Here is a 25,912-nt window from a genome sequence, read left to right on the forward strand (position 1 = left end):
ATAATACATTTGAATACATCCGATCGGTAACCAACACACCGGCCCCATGCTAACTCTATCCTATTGAGTACATAAACAGGTGATTTTGCTAACCAATTATTCTAAAGGATGCATAAATAATTATATTATCCAATCAAAATTAAAACACGTACACAAAGACCTTGGTTCCCACAACTCAAGACTGTGTGTTTGTGTTTCATCAAAGCCCCCTCTTTGTCCATTGTTCATCTTCTCATATCTAAGCTAAAACCATCTGACCCTTCCCTATGTGAGAGGGGGGTACACTTAATCTAATTTATGTCATACTTTTGTCTCCAGTCTTGACACAAGGCTGTGCAATGTTCATCTGGTGATCTTCAATTCTTAATATGTTTAGCAGCCATGTCTGCCTGGAGATTTGAGGGGTTTTTCAGTAAATTCTTACTGTATTCTCTTTTAGCATTTTTAATTTCCCCCTTAGCAGTCAGTAATCTTTAGATAGATGCAGACTCACAGAAGACTAGGGTAGTTGCATATGCCGGTTTAGTTTTCAACAGGGCTGTCCATGGAGATCTCTAGCAGAATAATAGAGAGCACGGGGGCTTTCAAACTCTCCCAGCCTACAGGGATGAACAAAGCTACAAAAAAGTGTCATTTTCATTAAGAAAAAAAATACACTCCTATTTAAATCGGGATATATATAATATATATTGTTTCATTATATATTTCAGACTGGAAGGTCCAAATGTTCTGAAGCTTGAATTTAACACTAGGCATGGTGAAAATAAAACATTAGTGACCTATTATAGTTGAACTACAAGAAGGCAGTCTGCTACCCTTACCTGGCCTGGCCTATATGTGACTCCAGACCCATCAAAGCCCCCTCTTTGTCCATTGTTCATCTTCTCATATCTAAGCTAAAACCAATGCGGTTGACTCTTAACTGCTCTCTGAAATGGCCTAGCGTGCTACTCAGTTGTATAAAACCATTACAGAAAAGTGCACTGTAGGTGGACCTACACTGCACAAAACTGTAGGAGTTCAAGAAGGTGGTTCACTGCTGCCTCCTCCAGTGCAATTGGAGATGAGCAATAAACGCTGGCCTAGCCAGTGGCACTCATACCAAGAATGAATTAAAAAAATTAAGGCCAAGTTAAGAGCCCATCTTATTCATCATGATTTTTTTGAATATTGAGAATTGGAGCAGCTTCTATCCTGTTGTGGCTACTTGAGTCAACCTCAGGACTACACTCAAGCCCATTTTAATGAATAATTGAGAAAAGAATAAAATGCTTAAGAGAATAAAGATTCCATTTACAAATTGTTATGATCTCAGCTGAGGTTACCCCTGGACAAGCCTGATCCTAGAGTGGAACCCAGCTTGATAGATCCTAACTTACTTGTTTGTTTAGATAGGTGGAAAGAGGCTACTGAACAGAGATATAGGAGTCAGCTGATGAATTTTTAACAAAAGAATAAAACATTTATTAACAAGAAAAGATGAATTATATTACAATACTCCTTCACCCACACCTATACTTTACAGATATATACATATTTGTAAGGATAACACAAGTTACAAAAGCTCTTTTATACTCTAATGTTCACAGCAAATATACAGTCCATGTAAACCAATAAGCACCCTGTGGTCAGACACATCACACTCTGAAACCAAGTGAAAGATACCACCTCAATCAATTACTATGGATCACTCTGCAACTCTCCCTGCACCCCCACCCCCCAGACGCTTGTCACACCATGAGCCAACTGGTGTCTCAGCAGTCAGTCTTTCACACGAGGGTTTCCAATCTCCACTCTCCAAGACCTCGCCTTGGAGTCTTCTCCCAAACTGACGATTTCTCTCAGATGGCTTCCGCAAGGGTTCGCCTCCAGGGTTTCGAACTCTCCTTCCGATTTCCTCTTCCCTGGGTCGCCACATGTGTTCAAGCTGTCTTCCATGCACTCTCTCTCTGACTCAGCCATCACATGCCTATAGCAAAGACTTACAGACCTTCAGTTGTATCTTTGGAGCTTCTTGCCTCTTGCAAGCTGTTCTCGCTTTAAATCTGCCTTTTGCACTCTTGTTTCTTTAAATCTGAAGTTTGGAGCCTTTCTCTCTGCCTCTCACTCTTAACTTCACTTAACAGGACCTTTTCCAGGTTCCTGTCCTTCCTTTGACGAGAAGGTCTGCTTGAGACTTTCCCCCTTTTCTGTCTCACTCCTTTAGCCTTGGGACGTTTTGGTTCTTTTGAGAAATCTGCAGCTCCCTCTCCCAGTGCCCAATCTTTCTGGTGTCTTGGCTTCAAACTGAACTTAAAACTGCTGTTTCTTTAGTTTTTCTGTGTATGTCTGTGGGAGGGACCTGCCTCTCCAGACCCCTGTTGCAAGGCAACAGTCCAACCCCCTCTCCTTGTTCGTTTAACCTAGCTGCAACAGTCGTTAAAAAAAAACTCATAAAAATGCAGGCACCTTTTTAAAGTGAAACTAAAACTCAATTTGACTTTTCTTAACACAGATGCAGAAATACAAATTAAACTTAAACTTTAAAGCTAAAACTCATTCTTAGCACCTACAAATACCAATATAACTGACTTAAATTATTCCTATTTCCTAACGAAATGCTTTTCCAATGATATCTGCCCCAGTTAAATAATTAAGTGTTAAATGAATAAAATGTTTGAATTGCATAAGTCCGGAGTTATTAAGTGTTGTGGTGGTGGTGTTTCAATTCACTCAGAGTCTGAGCTGCTGTGTCAACATACTCTTTTATGTGCATGTTGTAGCTTGGAGCTATGGATAGTGATGGTCGAGGCTCCAACTTACTTTCCGTCACCTGGCTGACCAGGAATCTCTCCCACTCTTACTGCATGCCATTGGCTGGAAGGATTTGCAAGTTGAAAACCTGTTCGTCTGCGTTATGAACACGCCTTCCTTGGTTGTCAAGTCCTGGGATGAGACATGAACCCAGAGCTTCTGGCTCAGAGGCAGAGATGCTACCCTCTGCGCCACAAGACCTTCCATTAAGTTTTTGTATTGTTACGGCTGATGAGTTTTAACCTTTTCCTTTGCTGGTAAATAAGTAAAGCTGCTGTTTACAAGCACTTTTCTAGGTGTTGCCTGAGTATTGCCTAATAACTAATTCAGTGATGTTTCCGAGTCTTTTCATCTCATTGGGAGCTAGAGCTCTGGCATTTTTGACAGTGTGTGGGGCAAGTAATTTCAGGTAATCAATTTATCTGAGAGTTTATAAAGATAAAGCAAGCTCCTTGGCATATAATTGAAAAGTTATGCCTGCCTTTCAATTCAGACTTGGGCATGTAGCCATAAACATATTGTTCCATTTGTTTCTATAATATGCATGATTCTTTTTCAGCTGGGAATTGATGTCTTAAGTGACTTTTTCCAATTTCCATCCTTCAGGATGATCTGCGAATTGATGGCCGTGGGTGTGAAGATTATAGACATATTGAAATAGAAACAGATGTGGTGTCAAACACAAGTGGATCTGCCAGAGTGAAGATTGTAAGGACTGTTTAATGTTGCCTTTATTCTAAATCAAAGTAATTTTTTGGAAAGTTTATCGCAATACTTTATTTGAACTTCAATTTTGATTCCATTTAGTTCTCCCCCCCCCCCCCCGCCCCCAGCATTAAACGAGTTAACTGTTCTTAAACATGAGGATATTCAACACTATCGGTGGTGGTGTGTTACAGTTCTCTCAGGGAGTCTGAGTTGTTATGGCAACAGACTCTTTTACATGCATGTTATAATCTGGAACTGTAGATAGTGATGGGAGAGGCTCCAACTTTCTTTCCATCACATGGCTGACCAGGAACCTCTCCCGCTCTTAACTGTCTGCCATTGGCGTGTGTTGGAAGGATTTACAAGTTGATACTCAACCTGTTTGGCTGCATTATGAATGCAACTTCCTCGGCCATCAGCTCCCGGAGTGGGACTTGAACCTGAAGCTTCTGGCTCACGTAACGACGCCATCCACTGTGTCACAAGGCCAAACATTCAACACTATCAGTGGATCTTAATTTATCCATAGTACGTTTTGAACCTCTATATAAGTGTAGAGTTACAGCCCACTGTAATTCTAAGATAAATTTATCTTGGAATGTATATGGGGTGATTTAATTATTCAAATACAGCCCCCACCACTTACCTTGTCCATGCTTAGCACAGGCAACTACTTATATCGGGGAAGTGGCAGGTTAGGCTTATATCCACTGGAATTTAGAGCAGTAAGAGGTGACTTGATTGAAACCTTGAAAATCCTGAGGGGTCTTGACAGGATGGTTGTGGAGAGGATGTTTCCTCTTGTGGGAGAATCTAGAACTAGGGGCCATAGTTTAAAAATAAGGGGTCATTCACTTAAAGAAGAGATGAAAATTTTTTTCTCTGAGGGTAGTGAGTCTTTGGAACACTTTTCCTCAAAAGGCAGTGGAAGCAGAGCCTTTGAGTATTTTTAAAGCAGAGCTGGATAAATTATTGATAAACAAGGGGGTGAAAGATTAACTGGGGTAGGCAGGTATGTGGAGTGGAGGTTACAATCAGATCAGCCATAATCTTATTGAATGGCTGAGCAGGCTTGAGGGGCCGAGTGGCCTACTTCACCTAATTTGTATGTTTGTGTGTATGTTCATATGTTCATTGTCCTAGGAGCCAATTACAAAGGTGCTGCTGCCTATAATATATTAAATGCACCGGCTGTTTTAGGCATTTCAATGAGGTACTTGCTATGTATTCACCAATTTAAAAGGCTCTGCAAAGTTTTTTGATCTGTTTGCATCTCATTAAAGTGAGAGTGATGCCATGCACAATGTAACTGCTAATAATTAGCAGAGACAGAAAGAAATATTGTTTCTCTTTCAAATATGTACCCTTTTTACCATGCACTGTGTATATTGGACCAAACGTTTGAACATCACATATATATTCAGTGGGGACAATTGAGCATTAATATTTGTACCATTAGAAGATAATACGTAGGCCTGCTCGCTGAATGATGTAATAATGCAAATAATAATGGGCTATAGGTTCACTGATACAAACGTACTGAAATAGACTTGTAAATATAATGATTTTAATGGAAGTTTGATATGCAGAAGATGACTTGTATTTGTACATGACAATTTCTCAAAGCCTTTTAAATTAAGGAGGCAAAAACGTAACAAAAGTAATGTTGTACTTGCTTTTTGATAGCAGGGCAAAAGTTTTCACCGTGATCCCATCTTGTGATGTTTTCACTCTTCCTTTGTCAGTGACCAGCTGCTGGTCGCAGGGTTCTTTCCCCTCTTTGTTTCTGAGCCAGTTGGTGTTGCGAATGTGTCTGAATCATCCAACCTTCTGTATTAGCAATGAGGCACCCGTTCTGTCGATGGGCTTACTCATTGTGAGTGGCCCACTGGTGCAAGCAGTAACACACCGCTCTCGAAGGAAAGAGGAAGGAAAAGCTGATGGGAATGTGAATTTGGCTCTGATTCACCACTTAGCCAGATTTATCCCATCTTGTGGAAATATTTGAAATGGTTTCATGTTTGGCCTTTTGATAAGAATGATGCGTAGCTTGGGGGCAGGGCTGAAAGAGGGAAGACTGAAAAGCAGAGGGTAGGAAGGAAAGGATTACACTAACCCTCTGAGGCCTTGTACAGTTCTTTAGCTTGCATCTTCCCATTTCAGTATTCTGAAGCAGTGTCCCATCAAGTCCTCTTTACACCGAACAATTTTAACGTTTTTCATGTTACAAGTAGACCATATAGTAAATTACAACTCTATCTGTGCTTCCTAATAGATTTTATGTCAAGGAGTTCACTTTAGGACATGTATTTAAAGGCTGCTTACCTACAAATGCAGTGACATGATGGCCTATGCGCACACATTCCAAAGACAATTTCAGGGAATTCTGCACCAACTGTGAAGAGGATCCAGGCAGGATTGGCATCTTGATTCTTGAACTTGACACCAGTATGTATTCTCATCCTGGGCCAATAATCTGAAAGTTATGTCTGACTCCTATTGGGCGGGTTCCTTTAAGCAATATAGTCGCTTGACGCTTATTTGTGAAAGATGCGAATCTGACTGTTGGCTTGGCTCAGAGGCTGTGGCAAGAGAAATCTGAGCTGGAGGAATATTTCCAACAAAGCTGTGAATTAGCAATGAGCTGTAAGTGTGGATATAATCAGTTTGCCCGTCTGCAATCTGTTCTAATGCTAAAAGTGTGCTGAGGTAGTGGATCAGCAGACAAAGATTAACAGCAACCCTATACGTCTGGCCAACGGATGTCCATGTAGTGAAGAGAACTTGGACAATGACAGGCATAGGAGATAGGTCACAGATCAGCCATGATTTCATTGAATGTCTGAACAGGTTCAAGGGGCTGAATGGCCTACTCCTGTTCCTGTGAGTTGAGTTGATGCTAGTCCCTTTTGAAGAGCTTTTAGACATATCTTTGTAGCATCTCACGCAAGTAGAACTTTGCTGAATATACACATGGGCTATTCATCAGATATTTTATTCAGACAGCTATTGTTGTGTAAATTAAGTCCAGGAGGAAGAAGTAGTGAAGGCATGTTTTTCATGCTGAAGAACTGTCTCCAATTGCTCATATCAGAGGGGGCAAAATCTTCCCTGAATGGTATTTTCACTCACCAAAAGTACACCACAAGCCCCAGACCATAGTACACATCCCATCAACCTGACCAGTAAGACCCATTGCAGGGGGCACCTCATTTCTCCACTTGACATCTCAGGATTCCATTGAATGGATAATCAATCTAGACATCCCATTATAAACTTTTCTCTCTCATATGAAAGTGGTGGTATCAAACCACCTTAACAGAAGTGGTTCATCTTGTCTTCAAGTATGCTGTACAACAGCCAGTGATGCAAATTCCGTCCAACACTGAACTCAGCGTGTTAGAGCATGTTCCCTGAATTACAATTTTCAAGAACCACGTTAAAGCAGCTAGAAGAATGACTGTGTACAGATTCTTTTATGATACAGACCAATCTGTTACGTAGAGCTATAGTCGTCCCTTGTATGAGCACAGCAGAGTAAAACCCTGCATGTGCAAACTCAATAATAATTGGCTTCTTCAGTTGGACGCCGGAGAAAATGATGATCAAAATAGCTTTCCTTTACAACCGTGCAACCACACTGAAACCAGCCAATTAAAACAGTTCCTTCATTCAGCTATGACAGTGAGGATAGACCTAACCCTGTGCTGCTTTGAGTAAATGTCCTGCTTTTGATTGCCTTCCAGGGTGCCACATGGGCTTAATTTGTAGGAACTCTGTCTTGCATGTCCTTGCCTTGCTGTGCACTAAATACGAGTTTGTTTCACAATCATGAATGTTGCAAATTAGGTGGTTTTTAAACATAATTGTTACTTTTCATGAGCAAGAATGAAGAAAAGAGAGACACACATTGATTGCCACGAACCACAGAAAAAGCAGCACAAACTCCAACGTCTGTGTTATTTTAAAAAAAAAGAGAGATTGGGCTGATACCAAAGCATAAATCTAATTTCAGAAATATGCTGTTATAAAAATCTGCTTTAAATATTTGAATTAGTGTTTACAGTGCCTGATGCTGTCTATACATAGTGCAGGTTTCATTTGTCTTAGCAAGGCTGAAGCAAACAAGCTTACATGAGAATGATTTAACTTTCCATCTCACCAAATATTGATAAAACTTTGGACGTCTGTTAGGAAGCAAGTTTAGAAATTAAAATCCTGTCAACGTAATATAAATAGATAAGCGTATTGTTTATTCAGTATCATATACAGGAGCTTGTTGAAATCAATTTGGTCTTTTTAAAAAAAACTCCCAAGATGTTCCCTCTGAACCATGAAATGTACGCTTTTCAATGTTGGAATGGGTCCAGTGTTAGTGGGTTGTAGCTGAATGTACCGACCTTAGTCTGTGACCAGCATCCACCTCACACTCTGTTAATTTGGTCAGCATTATTCTAAGCTTTGATGCAGTTCAACACTTTGAGTATAAACAGGTTCTTTTTTAAACTGGGCCAGAGTCAGGCATAGAATGATGTAGCATAGAAGGAGGCCATTTGGCCCACTGTGCCTGTGTTGGACACACAATGTTGAACTCACCCCCAGGATTTACTTTAGGTTTGCGTTTGTTTACGTGACAGTCATTACATTTCAACGCGTAATTCATTGGGCAAAGCACTTTTCACCCACTGCATTAGGAAAGATCCGTTCATAAATGTGAACATTATTGGCAGACGGTTAGCAGGAGTAACCTGTAAAGGCTGGCAGCTGGTTAAATTAAACCAATTTCTTGCCTTTCCAGGGTTCCTGTACGGACTTGAATCAAATAAGAACCTGCGATGAGGCAGGAACTGGTTGAGGGGTGAGGCAGAAAGCACGAAGTAAACTCCACCACCATCGAGCACGTTTCTGCATATTAGAAAATGAATATGTGCTCTCAAAAAAGTGTGTGTGAAGTGTCTGAGTGTCATGCTTTCAGGGGTTCTTGAAACAAACCTGTAGCATTCTGAATCCGAGGTGCGAGGTAAACTGCCCTTTGACAAAAGGGTATTTTAATCTTCGTGGATTAAGATGAGCTAGAGGCAGGCAAAGTTATGGTAGTGGAAATAGATCATTTATTTTGCCAGCCTGAGGTTTATTTTGGGGTAAAAGAGGACAGATACTGTGTTTACACATGTCGGGGTCAGCTTGAGCAAGTAGTCGGAGAAGGCTGATGAAGTCCAGGACCAGGGTGCAGGGTTTTTTTCTTTTGGAAGGAGCTGACTCATGTGCTTTCAGACTTGCTATTGTTAAATTTATAGAAGGTTTTGACTCATCTATGACTGGCTGGTAGCTAAACAGTAGGGACTGCATTGTGGTCCTTAGCTGAGCGTCATCACTGGAGAAGTCATTACTGAAGATGCACTGGGACAAGCAGAAGTATCAGGTATGACGCTCCTTCAGTCTACTGATGATTCCAGCACCCCCAAGTTGGAACTCTTTCGAGTTATCAACAGTCACAGATTGCAACTCTTTCGAGTACAATCACAGTTCTTGGTTACCCCCAAGTTGAACAAGAAGATTGACCAAAATGGGTTGGATTAAAAGTTAAGCATGTTAATCACATTGGTTAATTGTTACTAGGGCCCTATTGGTGATACTCCTTAACATGACCATCAGAGTTGATTTACTGGGGAAGTAACTAACCTGTTTATCTATGTGTATTTTCACAGGGTCACACGGATATTCTGGTGGGCGTTAAAGCTGAAATGGGCACACCCAAACTGGAGAGACCAAATGAAGGCTTTTTGGAATTTTTTGTGGACTGGTAAGATGCGCCTCGAGTAAAAGTTTGAAAGGGATAAAGGGAGGTTAATGCTAGACCCCGAGCAAACACCATAATAATCCACTTCATTTGTATTGAAAATCATCACCGGTCTGGACAGAGCAGATGGGAATGAAACTATTTCCGCTCATGAAATGATTGGGACGAGAGGGCAGAGTTTTGAAGTAATTGGCAAGATGAGCAAAAGGGACATGAGGAAAAACTTTTTCACACAACCAGTGAAACGGAATGCACTACCTGCGTGTGTTGTGGAGGCAGGTTCGATCAAAGCATTCAAAAGGAAATTAGACTGTTATTTGAAAAGGAAGAATTTGCAGGGTCATGGGGAGAAGGCAGGAGAACGGCACTAATGAGTTGCTATTTCGGAGAGCTGGTGCAGAGACCATGGGCTGAATGGCCTCCATCTACGCTTATAACGATTCTGCAAGGAGCTGTCTGAAAAAATGGGAGAAGCAGGAGGGGGAGGAAAAAAAGCCCTCATCCACGTACAATCATTTGTTACCACTGGACTTCTCTATTCAGATACACTCCTGGCCAGCCTCCCATCTGGCAGCATCTGTAATCTTGAGGCCATCCAAAGCTCTGCTGTCAATGCCCTAACTCCTACCAAATCCTGTTCCCCTATCATCCCACTGTTCACTGACCCGTATTAGCTCTCGGCTAAACAGTACCTCAATTTTTAAAATACGCAAGCTTGTTTTCAAATTCACCCATGGCCTTGCCTCTCCCTAATCTCCTCCAGCTCCAAAACCCTGTGAGATAACTGCACTGCTGCACATCTGGCCCCTTGAGCATCCTGGATTTGAATTGCTTCACCATTAGCAGCTGTGTCTTCAGTTGCCAAGACCCTAAGCTCCGGAATTCCCTCTAAAACTCTCCATCTCTGTACCCTTCTCTCTCCTTTTAAGATGCCTCTCCATCTCTTTAACCAAGCTTTTGGTTATCAGTCCTAATATGTTCTTATGTGGATCGGTCTCAAACGTTCCTGAGGAGCACCTTTTTATTCTGTCAAAGGCACTGTGTATAAATACAAGTTGTCGGATAATGGCTTAAAGGATTTGGAAGAATTAAACAGCGCTTGCATTATACAGTGCACATATGTGAATTGTAATTCCATGAATAAACCACTGGATGGTAATAGTGGAGCACTTTCCATTGCTGGTTTGTTTCACTGCCAAGTGAGACTAAAATGAAGATTGGGATCAGCTGAAGTTCTCTCACTTTTTTTAAATTAGAAAGTTGACTTATGAAACAAATTGCAATATTTTCATCGCATCTGCACACCATGTTGATGAGTTATTTTAAATGTGTCTTTGCTCGTTAGTTCTGCCAATGCAACTCCTGAGTTTGAAGGGCGTGGAGGAGACGACCTTGGCACAGAAATCGCCAACACCCTATACAGAGTGTTTGATAACAGCAGTACTTTGGAGTTGAAGACACTGTGTATTACTCCCAGGGAACACTGCTGGATCCTCTATGTAGATGTACTGGTATGTTTTCTTCAGAAAGCCAAAAGATATGTTCATAAAATATAGGAAAATCAAATGTGAATGGTTAGGTGATGTCAGATTTGATATTTAAAGACTGCAGAAAAGGAACACACTGTATAACTAAGTTTGCCAGGAGTCGAACAGTTTTGATATTGGCCTTGTCTCTTTTTAAGATCAGAAATGGCCTGGTTAACGAGATGACACCTCAAGTACTGATTGAAATGGCATTGAGATTAGACTCTCCGAGAACTAGCCTGTGCCCTGCTTCGTGTAATACGTTTATTGCAATCTCCAGGAGTGTACACAACAGCTGCCAAGTGGTAGCATAACCCGTGACCCACCCCTGAATGTGTGTACACTTGATCCACAGTCCTGCCTCAAAACGGTCAAAAAAGCCAGTGTAGCACATTGCCTGACTGGGTAAAACACAATGGGTTCAGCAAGAAAGCTGAAAGAGAGATTAGCTCACAGCCCTGACTCCCTGGGTAAACCTCTGTGTTCCCATGGTAACTGATTCTATTAAAAGATGTTTCCTGTAATCCAAGCTAATGGTTTTGCAGAAAAAAATACACTTCTGTCTCAAAGAACCAGGGACAACCAGCTGGAGAATTGATACTGTACATATATAAACAGTGCAACAAGCAATAAACCATTATAATAACCATAAAGCTGTCACATCCAACCACTAGAATTAATTTTCTGAAGTAATATTTGAATAAAAGGAATAACACAGCCAGCAAATTATGGAACCTTTTAAAATATGTGGACTATACTGGGCGAAGCCCCAATATCAACATACTCGGGGTTATCACTGACAGACTTAACTGGATCATCCTTTCAAATACTGTGGTTATGAGAGCAGGCCAGAGGCTGGGAATTCTGCAGCTAGCAACTCATCTCCTGACTCCCCAGACCCTGTCCACCATCTATCTACAAGGCACAAGTCAGAAGTGCGATAGAAAACTCTCCACTCGCCTGGATGAGTGCAGTTCCAATAATGCTCAAGAAGCTCAGCACCATCCAAGACAAAGCAGCCTTCCTGACTGGCACCCCATCCACCACGTTAAACATTCATTCCCTCCACTACCGACGCACAGTGGCAGCAGTGTGTACCATCTACAGGATGCACTGTAGGAACTCACCAAGGTTCCTTCGACAGCACCTTCCAAACCTGGGACCTCTGCCACCTAGAAGAACATGGACAGCAGATGCATGGGAATACTACCTGTAAGATCCCCTCCAAGTCACACAGCATCCTTGGAACTGTATCACCGTTCCTCTACTGTTGCTGGGTCAAAATCTTGCAAACCCTTCCAAACAGTACTGTCGGTGCATCTACACCACATAGACTGCAGCGATTCAAAAAGGCAGCTCACCACCACTTTCTCAAGGGCAATTAGGGATGGGCAACAAATGGTGGTCTTGACAGCGACTCACTCATCCCCTGTAAAAATAGAGAAAGGATAACATACAAGTTAGGAGCAGGAGTAGGCCACTCGGCCCTTCGAGCCTGCTCCGCCATTCAATAAATCACGGCTGATCTGACTGTAACCTCCTGCCCACCCCAGATATCCTTTCACCCCCTTATTTATCAAGAAGGTAGGGTACGGTCGGAGTGAAATGTTTATCTCTGGATGAAAAGGCTAAAACTGTACACCAGCGCTGGGCTAGACCTAGACTGAGTGGTGGTATGTTTGTGAATCTAGCAATTTTTTGATCAGCAAAAACCACAACAAACTTGCAACTTTTTCATTAAAATGCTTCAGGTGCAGGTTTGCTCTTCCTTTAAAGTACGGAATTTGGAGATCAACCATTTTAGTCACAAAACTTTGCAGTCAGTCCTGCACTTTTTTGTTTGGTTGACCATTTTTAAATAGTTCTTCAATGAATGTACTTGAAAAGGTAGCCTTTATTTCTGCAGTGGATTACAGAGTACTGACAATGTGTACAATGTTTCGTGTGTGAATATGGTTAGTTTGACTTGGTTATTATAAATATCAAGCTCAGGCATACAAATGGCACTAGACGAGAATTCATATTTATCCACTTTTACTGTGATGTGCGCGGTTTTCCTAACCTTTGCTTTGCCCTGCTTTTTGGTTCATTTGTGCGGTACATTAACTTTTTGCAATATTGTTCATTGGTTCCTCCATTAAAGGCAAATATGCCATCATTTTAATTAAGGTTTTTTTCTCTCTCCCCTCCCCCCCCCCCTCCCCCCCACCCCCTGCCCCACCTATACAACCTGATGATGTGCCTTGCATGGCTTTCCTGGGACTGCATTTTAAAAGGGCTAGACTGTAATGTACAACTTTTTGTTAACTTTAAGCTGTCCGTTTTTTCAGTTGTTGGAGTGTGGTGGAAATCTTTTTGATGCAATCTCCATTGCAGTTAAAGCAGCACTTCATAATACGAGGTAAGGAATTGGTTTCATGTACTTGGGCCTTAAGCATGTTGCCAAAAGCAACTTGCCATTAGTGTATGCTGAAGTAACCTTCTGCACTTTGAGTTACCAGTTATTATTAAACATAATCGCACTTGTAATGAGCAATGTGATTTTTGCTGTATTTTTGGAATGTAATCAAAACCTGCTGAAGAATGATTATACTCATATAATATAAAAATATTCATCAAGGGCACCATACTAATCCTTAACCAGTTTACCTTAACTCTCATCTGGGTTTTTTTTATTCTTCCATGAGATGTGGGCATCACGAGGAAGGCCAACATTTGTTGCCGATCCCTAATTGCCCTTGAACTGAGTGGATTGCTAGGCCATTCCACAGGGCAGTTAAGAGGCAACCACATTGCCGTCAGAAAAAACAAAACAAAAATAAAAATAGCTGGAAAAACTCAGGTCTGGCAACACCTGCGGAGAGGAATACAGTCAACGTTTCGAGTCCGTATGACTCTTCATCAGAACTAAGAAATATAGAAATGAGGTGAAATATAAACTGGTTGAGGGGGGTGGGACAGGTGGAGCTGGATAAAGGGCCAATGATAGGTGGAGGCAAAGAAGAGATTGCCAAAGATGTCATAGACAAAAGGACAAAGGAGTGTTGACGGTGGTGATATTATCTAAGGGATGTGCTAATGGTGACATTAAGGGTAGAAAGCAGGATGAGCAAGTGATAGCCCTAGTGGGGGTGGGGTGGGGTGAAGGGATCGAAATAGGCTAAAAGTTAGAGATAAAACAATGGATGGAAATACATTTAAAAATAATGGAAATAGGTGGGAAAAGAAAAATATATATATAAAAAAAAATTTTAAATGATAAATTATTGGAAAAGGGGGGATCGGAAAAGGGGTGGGGATGGAGGAGAGAGTTCATGATCTGAAGTTGTTGAACTCAATATTAAGTCCGGAAGGCTGTAAAGTGCCTAGTCGGAAGATGAGGTGCTGTTCCTCCAGTTTGGGTTGAGCTTCACTGGAACATTGCAGTAGGCCAAGCACAGACATGTGGGCATGAGAGCAGGGTGGTGTGTTGAAATGGAAAGCGACAGGGAGGTCTGGGTCATGCTTGTGGACAGACCGAAGGTGTTCTGCAAAGCGGTCACCCAGTCTGCGTTTGGTCTCTCCAATGTAGAGGAGACCGCATTGGGAGCAGCGAATGCAGTAGACCAAATTGAGGGAAGTGCAAGTGAAATGCTGCTTCACTTGAAAGGAGTGTTTGGGCCCTTGGACAGTGAGGAGAGGAGAAGTAAAGGGGCAGGTGTTGCACCTTCTGCGGTTGCATGGGAAGGTGCCGTGGGAGGGGGTTGAGGTGTAGGGGGTGATGGAGGAGTGATCCAGGGTGTCCCGGAGGGAACAATCCCTGCGGAATGCCGCCGGGGTGGGGTGGTGAAGGGAAGATGTGTTTGGTTGTGGTGTCATGTTGGAGTTGGCGGAAATGGTGGAGGATGATCCTTTGAATGCGGAGGCTGGTGGGGTGATAAGTGAGGACAAGAGGGACCCTATCATGTTTCTGGGAGGGAGGAGAAGGCATGAGGGCAGATACGCGGGAGATGGGCCGGACACGGTTGAGGGCCCTGTCAACCACCGTGGGTGGAAAACCTCGGTTAAGGAAGAAGGAAGACATGTCAGAGGAACTGTTTTTGAAAGTGGCATCATCAGAACAGATGCGACGGAGGCGAAGGAACTGAGAGAATGGGATGGAGTTCTTACAGGAAGCGGGGTGTGAGGAGCTGTAATCGAGGTAGCTGTGGGAGTCGGTAGGCTTGTAATGAATATTGGTGGACAGTCTATCACCAGAAAGTGAAACAGAGAGGTCAAGGAAAGGAAGTGTCAGTGATGGACCATGTGAAAATGATGTAAGGGTGGAAATTGGAAGCAAAATTAATAAATTTTTCCAGGTCCAGACAAGAGCATGAAGCAGCACCGAAGTAATCATTGAATGTACCGGAGAAAGAGTTGTGGGAGGGAGCCTGAGTAGGACTGGAACAAGGAATGTTCCACATACCCCATAAAGAGACAGGCATAGCTGGGGCCCATGCAGGTACCCATAGACACACCTTTTATTTGGAGGAAGTGAAACTGTGCTGTCAGTCTGTAGCCACGTGTAGGCCAGACCAGGTAAGGGCGGCAGATTTCCTTCACTAAAGGAAATTGGTGAACATTCAATGATAGTCTCAGTAACGATGACCATGAAACTAGCTTTCAATTTCAGATTTATTAATTGAATTTAAATTCCACCAGCTGCCATGGTGGGATTTGAACACCTGTCCTAACAGCAATAGCCTCGGCTCCTGGATTACTAGTCCAGTGACACTACCATTACATTGTCTCCCATGGGTTTGCCACCCAGTTTTATGTCTGCAAGTTAATTTGGTCTAAATTTGGCATTTGAATTTTCTTGCATCACCCATTTGGGATTATGTTAGCATTACGCTATTGACCCCCCATTAGGATCAGCACAAACTGCTGATTGAATTAATTAACTGGTTTTGTTTTGTTAAATCGTCAAGAGAAACTTCAAATCACAAAGCCAAGGATTGGTTGTTCACTCCCCGCTTCATCTTACCCTTTCAGAATAACCTATACCTTCCTCCCTAATGCATGTGTTTAGCTGATTTTCTCTGATATAGCCATGCTTACAAACTGGCAGCATTTAAGTCGGCCGTCCTTTTATTTGTACAAAATGTTTTAAAATTAGTAACCACAGGGTTAATTGACAAAATAAATAAGAGGTTACAAAGAGGTTACAATTTAGGTATGTCACAGTGTGGCTGAAAAAAGAGACATGTCACAGCTTTTCATCTTGCACTCATCAGGGCACTTCGCAAGAATACCAATATGAGGGGAAAACAACAATTTATACTGTATGTGAAGAGAGTGCTAATTGGTTGGCAAGTGGACTCTGATTGGTAGAGGCGTTTGCTACATTTAAATCTGCAGCTGCATGTAACAATTTCCTTATGTCTTAACGGGCTCCATCCTGCACTCAAATTCACCTTTGAAATGGAGCAGTCAGTTGAACCCCCCTCCTTTGACGCGCTAGTTGAGAAATCTGCCATGGGGCTCTCTACCATGTTCTACCGCAAGTCTACCTTCACTGATCAGTAGACGCGTTGGGATTCTTACAATTCCACACGCTATAAGATTGGTCTTATTGGCAGCCTTGTCAATAGGGCCCAAGCCATTTGCTCACCATGCAAGCTTGATGCTGAAATAGGGCACAGCAAAGGCATCTTGTAGGATAATGGCCACCCTGATCAGAGCATTTTGCACTGTGTATCATGCAAACTCATGAACGGGCCTTATGCTGTCACTTTCGGCCCTGAAAAGTGCCCAGTCTACCTCAGATTACCCTGGAAGGGCAAGGTATCTCAAAAATTTGAGCAACAGGTGAAGTTGGCTGTTTCACGCTGCTACTATGCAGTAGCAACACGAGCGGTATTCACCTCTAACAGGATGCTGCCATCAAGCCAAACAGACGTTCTGCCTATCACACAAATGAGTCACGTAGTATATGAATTTCAGCACAAGTGAGATGCTAGGTATGTAGGCCCAAAGGCTAGCGGAGCGTATCAAACAGCATCTCCCAGCCGCTGTTCGCAACAGCCAAGGTACAGACTGTACCCAAACAGCCCGTGCTTACAAAACTCAAAACACAGTGTCCAACATTAGACGTGATTCTGCGATTGGACAGCATTTGCTAAATAATCCTCAGTGTGCTAAGAATTATGCTGATAACCAATTTAAGATTGTTAGTTGGGCTCGCAGTGTGGGCCATTTGCATATACTGGAAGCTACACGTATTAATGCACAGGGCCCTGTTCTTTGAAGACAGAAAGAACATGTACACCCTGTGCCTGTTTCAGCTAAACAAAATAAATGACAGCCGTTTGCTGACTCATTCCTCAAGGCAATGCCTTGACCAATCGGGGTCAAGCCGTTTGGTTTAAATTTCAAACAATGCTTGGCAGTTAACTGTCCCCATCACTGTTGCATTCTCCATGGTAATGCCTCTATCAATCAGAGCCCATTTGCCAACGAATCAGCACTCTCTTCATATGCAGTGTAAATTGTTGTTTTCCCCTTATATTGGTATTCTGGCGAAGTGCCCTGATGTGTGCAAGACAAAAAGCTTCAATATGTCTCTTTTCGCAGCAATACTCAAGTTCTGTACTGCCAAACGACTATATGTAACAGTAATTCAACATCAGCTGCTTGCTGATTATAAATTTACAGTGTCTGATATCATTAGGAATCTGAGAGATTAATTTAGGATTAGATTCCGTAGATAGCTAATAAGTTAACAGCATTTGATGCCATCTACTGAATAGTTTAAAGTTTGTATGCTGGTAGCTAGCAATGTTTCCAGCCTTTTAAAAAGCTGTGCTAATGAGCCGGTGCGGATGAACTGGTTGCCTGCTCTTTCTCTGGAAGGTTTGTGTTAATCTGCTGAAATGTCAGTGATGAACGTCCACCTGGAGATTCACTGTCCATTCCTCCTGGACACTTGGCTTCTCCACGCTGGTAGCACTATCTTAAATCTCACCTCTCTTATTCTCGGGCAGCCATGTACTACTTAGTGACAAATGTGTACCTGGCTACTGGTAGCTTTACAATCTTAACTTACAACTCTTCTGTCAGAGTTGGAATTTACGATTTGGCAGAGACTTGTCTAAGTATGCTAGGAAAGGAACTGCCTTAGGTCACTGGTGCAAAGACGTTGGCTGAAAGGTGATTGTTTTAAACAAAGAGGAGATACGGCTTAACCACTTTATTTTCTGTCTTTCCAAGAATTCCAAAGGTCCGAGTACTGGAAGATGATGAAGGTTCCAAGGAAATTGAGCTCTCAGATGATCCATTTGACTGCATTCGTCTCAATGTGGAAAATGTACCTTGCATCATCACTTTAAGCAAAGTAAGATAAATCTACTTGTTTTTATGTGTAAATATCTTACTCAAAACTTAAATAAAAGTATTTGACCTCTTACTCTTAATGCATAGAGGATTTCATTCACATGACAACTATTATCTTCATGCTAAAGTTTTTATATGAATTAAAATGACATTAAAAACAACTTTTATGGAGCCACTTAACAATAACTGACACTTTAAAAAAAAATGTTTTATAAATGCTTTTGGCCCATTGGGTACTGCAGTAGATTTTTTTTCTACAGAGGTAGGTGGTTTGTAGATGTTTTGATAACCTTCAGTTGTAACCTTTGTGGGGTTATAATGTGGTTTTAATGTGTTGAACCTGTTGCTGTAGTTTTTTTTTTAGTGTGCCTTCCCTTTAAGAGGATGCTGATGCGTCGGCAAGGCTTGCTTTGAATGATTTTGGGATCGAAAGCGTAAGGGAGCTTGTTCTGGGTGTTTAAAAGCCTGAACAGTTTGAATATATGGGGCCCTGCATATATAAGCGGTCTCTTTTTTTTAAAACTTGTGTAAGGGTTGCAGCATTGCAAAATTTATTGAGCAGAAGTACTTCCACCCATTTAACCCTTTGTGCCTGTCCTGCCATTCAATTAGAATAAGCTGCAGTGTTAACTTGTTCTGTCATTTTATAATTTGCCTTTTTGTGCAGCAAATTCCTCATTGTGATCAGGTCGCTAAACATCATCAAATTTGAGTAATTTTGGCTGAGTCCATTATATAGTGAGGGTGAATGGCACACCTGTGAAGAATGGTGACAGAAGTGTGCCTAAGCATTAGCATCAGGAGATGCCGGTCACATTTTTAAACATGTATATGAGGTGCCATACACATGAAAAGCCACTAGATGTCGTCACCACACTCCGAACCCAACTTCACGGTTTGCGAACACTGGTTCACTTAGCAACACCTAATGACCAAAACATACATTCCTATGCCAGGTTTTCATTTTCAATGCAGAAGAGGTATAGAAAGCGCGTTTAAGATCTAAAATTCTCTTGTTGAAAAAGGACTGCATCAAAATGGCTTTGCTGTGTTTGGAAATATGTTTACTTGCATTACTGTATTTTCAAAGAAAGAGTTTGGTTTATTTTGTAAAAGAGCTTTCTCCAGACTTGGTTTGATAAAAAGAGCACAACTCGTGCGGAGAGAGTTATCTATAGTGATTCAGTTCTGTGCATTAAAGCGAGAGATATTACATAGTATTACAAAGTGTTTGCAGCACAGAAACAGGCCCAGGCTCCTCAAAGTGCTTGAACATAAGAAATAGGAACAGGCCTTTCAAGCTTCCTTCACCATTCGATAAGATCATGATTGATCAAATCCGCTTTCTCGCCTTAACCCTCCATTGCATTATCGCCCAAGAATCTATTGATCACAGTCTGGAATATACTCATCAACTGAAAATCAACAACCCTCAGTGGAAGAGAATTTCAAAGATTCACAACTCTGAGTGAAGAAATTTCTCCTCGTCTCAGTCCGAAATGGCTAACCCCTTATCCTGAAGCTGGGCTACCCATTTTTAGATTCTCCTGTCAGGGGAAACAATCCCTCACTAAATGGATTACTGATGTTGCTTGTCTTCCACAGATCGGTTACAGGCATGTAGTCGATGCCACCTCACAGGAGGAAGCTTGCCGTATGGCCAGCCTGTTGGTCTCTGTCACCAGAAAAGGGACCATCACTTCCTTCAGGAAAGTTGGAGGAGGCAGTTTGGATCCAGCAAGCGTCTTTGAAATGTTAGAGGTATGGATTGATGACTTAATTGAACGATTGGATAGCCTCTGTTCCGGTTCAGCTCAATCCCTTGGTAGTCACCTTTCATTTCTCCCACCTTTTGTGTTGCCCTGGGCTTTAAATGCAGTTAGTTAAACATTGCCACAGAATCATCGTGTCTGCACCAGCTCTCCGAATGAACATTATGTTTTCGTGCCATTATCCTGCCTTTTCCCTGTACCCTAGCACATTGAATAGAAACATGAATAGAAACAAATAATCATCTAATGCCCTCTTGAATGCCTCGACTGAACCTGCCTCCACCACACTCCTTCCAGGCTGTGCATTCTAGACTTGAACCACTCGCTGTGTGAAAAAGTTTTTTCTCACATCACATTTGCTTCTTTTGCAAATCACTTTAAATCTGTGCCCTCTCGTTCTCTATTCTTTATGAGCAGGAACAGTTTCTCCCTATCCAGCCCCCTCATGATTTTGGACATCTTTATCAAATCTCCTCTTAGCCTTCTCCTCTCCAAGGAGAACAGTCCCAACCTCTCCAATCTATCCTTATAACTGAAGTTTCTCATCCCTGGAACCATTCTTGTAAACCTCTTCTGGACTCTCTCCAATGTGTTCACATTCTTCCTATAATGTGGCACCCAGAACTGTACTCAGCTAGTCCTCCAGCTGAGGTCTAGCTAGTGTTCGATACAAGTTCAGCATAGCCTCTCTGCTCTTGTACTGTATGCCCATATTAAGAAAGCCCAGGATACTATATGCTTTATTAACTGCTCTCGCCACCTGCCCTGCCACCTTCAAAAATCTGTGCACATATACACCCAAGTCTTTCTGCTCCTGCACCCCCTTAAGAATTGTACCCCTTATTTTATGTTGCCTCTCCATGTTCTTCCTGCCAAAATGCATCACCTCACACTTCCCCGCATTGAACTTCATCTGTCACCTACCTGAGAGTGACTGTCCTTGACATCAAAGCAGCACTTCACTGAGTGTGGCATCAAGGAGCCCTAGCAAAACTGCAGTCAATGGGAATCAGGGTTGGAGTCATACCTAGCACAATGGAAGATGGTTGTGGTTGTTGGAGGTCAATCATCTCAGTCCCAGGATAACACTGCAAGAGTTCCTCAGGGTAGTGTCCTAGGCCCAACCAGCTTCTGCTGCTTCATCAATGACCTTCCTTCTATCATAAGGTCAGAAGTGGGGATGTTTGCTGATGATTGCACAATGTTCAGCACCATTCGCAACTCCTCAAATACTGAAGTAGTCTATGTCCAAATGCAGCAAGACCTGGACAATATCTAGGCTTGGGCTGACAAGTGCCAGGCAATGACTATCTCCAACAAGGGAAGATCTAAGCATTGCCCCATGACATTCAATGGAATTAGCATTGCTGAATCCCCTACTATCAACAGCCTGGGAGTTACCATTGTCCAGAAACTGAACTGGACTAGCCATATAAATACTGTGGCTACAACACCAGGTCAGAGGCTAGGAATCCTGTGGCGAATAACTCACCACCTGACCCCCCCAAAAATCTACTAGGCACAAGTAGGAGTGTGATGGAATACACCTCACTTGCCTGGATGAGTGCAGCTCCAACAACACTCAAGAAGCTTGACACCATCCAGGACAAAGCAGCCCACTTGATTGGCACCACATCCACAAATATTCACTCCCTCCACCACAGATGAACAGCGGCAGCAGTGTGCACCATCTACAAGACACACTGCAGAAACTCACCAAGGCTGCTTAGGCAGCACCTTCCAAACCCACGAACGCTACCATCTAGAAGGACAAGGGCAGCAGATACATGGGAACACCACCAGCTGGAAGTTCCCCTCCAAGCCACTCACCATCCTGACTTGAATATATATCTCCGTTCCTTCACTGTCGCTGGGTCAAATTCCTGGAACTCCCTTCCTAACAGCACTGTGGGTGTACCTACAGCACAGGAACTGCAGTAGCTCAAGAAGGCAGCTCACCACCACCTTCTCGAGGGCAATTAGGGATGGGCAATAAATGCTGGCCTAGCCAGTGACGCCCACATCCAGTAAATAAATAAAAAGAGTAAATAAAACTCCTCCAACTTGTCTATGTCCTTTTAAAGTTCTATATTGTCTTCCTCACCTCACAGTTTACAATGCTTCCAAGTTTCGTATCATCCGCAAACTTTGAAATTGTCCCCTGCACACCAAGATCTGGATCATTAATATATATCAGGAAAAGCAAGGGCCCCGATACCGACCCCTGGGGAACTCCACTACAAACCTTCCTCCAGCCCAAAAAATATCCATTGACCATTACCCTCTGTTTCCTATTATTCAGCCGATATTGCATCCACGTTGCTACTGTCCTTTTTATTCCATGAGCTATAACTTTTCTCAAGTCTGTTGTGTGGCACTGTATCGAATGCCCTTTGAAAATCCATGTACACTACATCAACAGCATTACCCTCATTCAACCCTCTCTGTTACCTCATCGAAGAACTCCAAGTCAGTTAAACACAATTTCCCCTTTAGAAATTCATGCTGGATCTTCCTAATCAACCCACATTTTTCCAAATGACTACCAATTCTATTTCGAGTAATTGTTTCTAGAAGCTTCCCTACCACCAAAGTTAAACTGACTGGCCTGTAATTGCTGGGCTTATCCTTACAACGTATTTTGAGCAAGGATGTAATGTTTGCAATTCTCCAGTCCTCTGGCACCCCGAGTTTAGGGATGACTGAAAGATTATGGCCAGTGCCCCTGCAATTTCCGCTCTTACTTCCTTAAATATCCTTGGGTGCATCTCATCTGGCCCTAGCGCCTTGTCGCCTTTGTGTACCAACAGTTTATCCACACTTCCTCCTTATCAATTTTGAACGTTTTTAGTGACAGAGTTTCCTCCCCTGTCACCGTGGCCTTGCTAGCATCTGCTTCCTTGGTAAAGACAGATGCAAAGTATTCATTTAATTCATTCACCTCAGCCATGTCCCCTGCCTCCATGTGTAATTCCCCTTTTTGGTCCCTAATTGCCCCAACTCCTCCTTTTATCACCCTCTTACTATTTGTGTGCTGATAAAAGACTTTGGGATTCCCCTTTATGTTGTCCGCCGGTCTTTTTTCATAATCCCACTTTGCTTCTCTTATTTGCTTAATCACCTCTCCTCTGACCCTTCTGTATTCCACTTGGTTCTCGATTGTATTTTCCAACTGACACCTGTCATAAGCACATTCATTCTTCTTTATCTTAATTTGCCAATGAAATCCTGCTATGCAACATGAATGCAGTTGGCTATTTGGGTTTGGTTTGTGCATAAGTATGGATGAAATCACCCCGTCAGCTTCAGTTATATCATTCGCCATTCCCCAACTGAAGGGCTGATCAGTCTACCATCATGTCTGCTCCGACTGGTTTCTCAGTGGTGTGTGAGAATGTTATGGGTGTGAAAATAACTCGCTTTCATTCTGCAGTTCTTTGGAGACCAGGAGTTTGCTAAATCCCAGCTGTGAATCTGTGTCTCACCAATATGCAACCTGTCAGATTACACACTTACTTTAACAGGCTGGCTGGCTGGCTGTAGCTGCAGATTTCAATCTGTCATCAAAAGAGCTAAGTGTTTGTAACACCCGGGTGCTGCATCTGTACACAGGACAAATGTAATTTTCTGCTGCCTCTCCTCAAAGGAGCTCCCACCGTGAATGTTTCAGACTTCCAAATGAGTGAGATGTTGCTTGCCTGTTTCACGTTAACATAGCTCGAATCTTAACGCGGTGAATTAAAAATGGGGCATAATTTGTTACCAGTGCACAGTACTGTTAGCAATGCTGGGTAGCCCTTTTTTCCTGTTACTGAATGCCTTTGATAGCATCAGTTGTGATGGCAAACAAGAAGAAATACACTCTGCTGCTTCTGTATACATCACTGGGAGTTGTAATGGTGAAATTGCTATTCCACTTGACAGCTGAAGACTTCCAGCTGTTGTTTTGTACAGCGTAACATTTTGTTCTAACTTGAGTGCTCAATTTGCCAGCTCTTGTTTCCAGGCAGAGCAACATTATTTTCGCTGTCACTTTGATTTGGACACATGTGTCTGGAGGCTAATATAATTTGGTTTCCTGCATAATTTGCAAATTAATATTGCACTACAGTGCAATATTTCCACCCTTGAAATTATAACCACCTGCACAATTTAAAAAGGTCCCATTGTCAAAGTCGCAGCCTTTAAGCTCCCTGAGCAGGGCTGCCTGTGAGCTTGTACACTGGAAGCAAGTGCATGTTTTTATTTGCTTTCTATGAAAGCAAATGGGAAGCGAGGGTTGCAGATCTCCTTAAAGTTGCTCCCTTAAGCTGCTGTGCTCTGAATTACACCCCCCCCCACCCTCCCAACTCTATTGAACATAGATTTGCAGGACTGTTACTAACGAAACATTATTGTGCTCTAGCTGTATCATGTTTTAGTTAACTCAATACCTGTAAGGACATACTGCCAGTTCTTTAACTAGTATTCCCATTGGAGAAAGTTCAGGCTGTTTGTGGGCAGGAGCTTAGGCTTGTGTTGGGGTTGCAGGGTGGGGATCACTGTGAAGATGTTATTTTTCAAATATTTTTGGAATATGGTGGTATTCGGTACAGAAGGGTGTGTATGTGTGCGAGTAATTAAACTGGGGGAAGGTTAGTAAAGGCAACTTGTCTGTGGGAGCAGAGAGCTGAAAGGTAAAGGTGCTAGGTGAGAGGCTATGGTGAAGTTGAATGTACAAGTAAATAGGTAGGGTTTTAAAATTTGCTAGGTACGGATGACTTTTCAGCTGTTAAATTTCAAAGGGAGATTAGAAGTGATGAGGGACTTTTACAGCTTACAAAGTTTCCATAGGTAAACAAGGGAAGCTTATTAAATTTTATTTAACCTGAAAGTGGAGGCAATAGGAAAACATGGAAGATTTTTTTTGGAAAAATTGAATTCAAAGACCTGCTTAGAACAATGGGGTCTAAGATCAATGGGGAAAAGGATATTTGAGCAAAGATGTTTAGTTGAGTTGTGTTGGCTGTGTGGGGGAGATGTCCTGAGACCAGCTGTGTGCTGAGAAAAGTTGTGAATTTGAAGCAGCCATCCAATTTCAAGTCACAGAAGTCTTTGTTTTCAGAGAACAGTCTGTTCCTGAACTTACTTTGGTTTTATTCCACAGCAGGGTGTTAGGAACTAGAGATAGTTTTAAGAAAGTTGTGTGTATGTGTTAGGAATAAGGTATATCTTTAAGTTTAAATTTAATTTGTGTTTCTGTATTGGTGGTTTTAGTTTCACTTTAAAAGATGCCTGCATCCTAATGAGGTTTTATGACTCTTGAAGGAGGTGAAAACAAACACAAGGTAGAAAAAACTGTGCTGTTGTTTAGCAACAGAGGTCCAGAGAGAGGGACCCACAGAGACAGAGAAAAACAGAAAAGTAGGTTTTTAGTTCAGTTGGAGCCAGGAGGAGCTGGACAGGAGAGGGAACTGCAAAAAGCAGATTTCCCATAAGAACAGGAGAAGGTCCCAGAAACCAGTGAGTGAGACAGAAAAAAGTCCCAAGAAGACCTTCTAGTCAAAGGAAAAGAATGGAAATCTGGAAAAGGTCCTGTTAAGTGAACTTAAAAGTGAGGAGCAGAGAAGAAGGCTCCAAGCTTAAAGCGAGAAAGCTGCAGGATGCAGACTTAAAGCAAAATAGGTTTGTGAGAAGCCAGAAGATCCAAGGAATCAGCCAAAGATCTGTAACCCTTTCCCTTGGGCATGTGAAACAGTGGCGTTCTGATGGCATGGCTGAGCATTTGAGAGAGTGCATGGAAGGCAATCCAGGGGAGAGGAACATCGGAAGAGAGTTTGAAACCCTGGAGGTGGACCCTTGTGGAAGGCATCCAAGAGAGCGCCATTTGGGAGAAGATTCCAAAGCGGGCTCTTTGAGAGTGGAGATTGAAAGCTCTTGTGTGAAAGATGAAATTCAGTGATACTGGTTGGCTCATGGTT

At 42.4% G+C, this 25,912-nt stretch overlaps 1 protein-coding gene across 2 annotated transcripts in view; it reads left to right on the forward strand.

The window, feature by feature from the left end:
• Positions 1-25,912, forward strand: part of exosc7 (exosome component 7) — a 32,914-nt gene that overhangs the window by 4,320 nt on the left and 2,682 nt on the right. For both annotated transcript variants that reach the window (XM_078539611.1, XM_078539610.1), the window contains exons 2-7: positions 3,400-3,501; positions 9,210-9,304; positions 10,647-10,812; positions 13,158-13,228; positions 18,058-18,181; positions 19,786-19,941. In XM_078539611.1, coding sequence (XP_078395737.1) covers positions 3,400-3,501; positions 9,210-9,304; positions 10,647-10,812; positions 13,158-13,228; positions 18,058-18,181; positions 19,786-19,941 — 714 coding nt within the window. The remainder of the gene's footprint in view (positions 1-3,399; positions 3,502-9,209; positions 9,305-10,646; positions 10,813-13,157; positions 13,229-18,057; positions 18,182-19,785; positions 19,942-25,912) is intronic.

This window comes from Cetorhinus maximus, chromosome 3 (assembly GCF_964194155.1).
Source record: "Cetorhinus maximus chromosome 3, sCetMax3.hap1.1, whole genome shotgun sequence".
NCBI lineage: Eukaryota > Metazoa > Chordata > Chondrichthyes > Lamniformes > Cetorhinidae > Cetorhinus > Cetorhinus maximus.